This window comes from Eimeria mitis, genomic scaffold, assembly GCF_000499745.2.
Source record: "Eimeria mitis Houghton genomic scaffold, Emh_scaff1587, whole genome shotgun sequence".
Lineage (NCBI taxonomy): Eukaryota > Apicomplexa > Conoidasida > Eucoccidiorida > Eimeriidae > Eimeria > Eimeria mitis.
The window spans coordinates 9047-9387 of NW_013569874.1; the positions used below are offsets into that span (position 1 = coordinate 9047).

Here is a 341-nt window from a genome sequence, read left to right on the forward strand (position 1 = left end):
TTGCATGCGTTCTGACAACACTGCTCGTTTTCTTCGTTTGTTTAATTCGGAGCATGCGGGAGCTCCTGCTGCTGCTGCTGCTGCTGCTGCTGCTCCTGCTGCTGCTGCTGCTGCTGCAAGTAAGGAGTTGCAGCAGCAGCCGCTTACCCCGTGGGAGGTGGAGCAGCAGCAGCAGCAGCAGCTGCTGCTGCTGCTGCAGCAAGAAGCAGAAGAAGCACGCAAAGAAAAAACAGCAAGGTTTCGTTATGTGCTGGAGCAGCGGCGGCAGCAAAAGAAGCAGCAGCAGCAGCAGCAGCAGCAGCAGCTGCTGCTGCTGCAGCAGCAGCAGCAAACACAACCCT

General features: G+C 57.5%; 1 protein-coding gene across 1 annotated transcript in view; it reads left to right on the top strand.

Moving 5' to 3' along the window:
* The window catches only part of EMH_0040090 (zinc finger MYND domain-containing protein, putative), a gene marked incomplete at both ends in the record, with an annotated part of 9576 nt that overhangs the window by 8000 nt on the left and 1235 nt on the right, over nt 1-341 (top strand). Inside the window, one exon of the mRNA XM_013495464.1 lies at nt 1-339. Within this exon, the coding sequence (XP_013350918.1) occupies nt 1-339 (339 nt within the window). The remainder of the gene's footprint in view (nt 340-341) is intronic.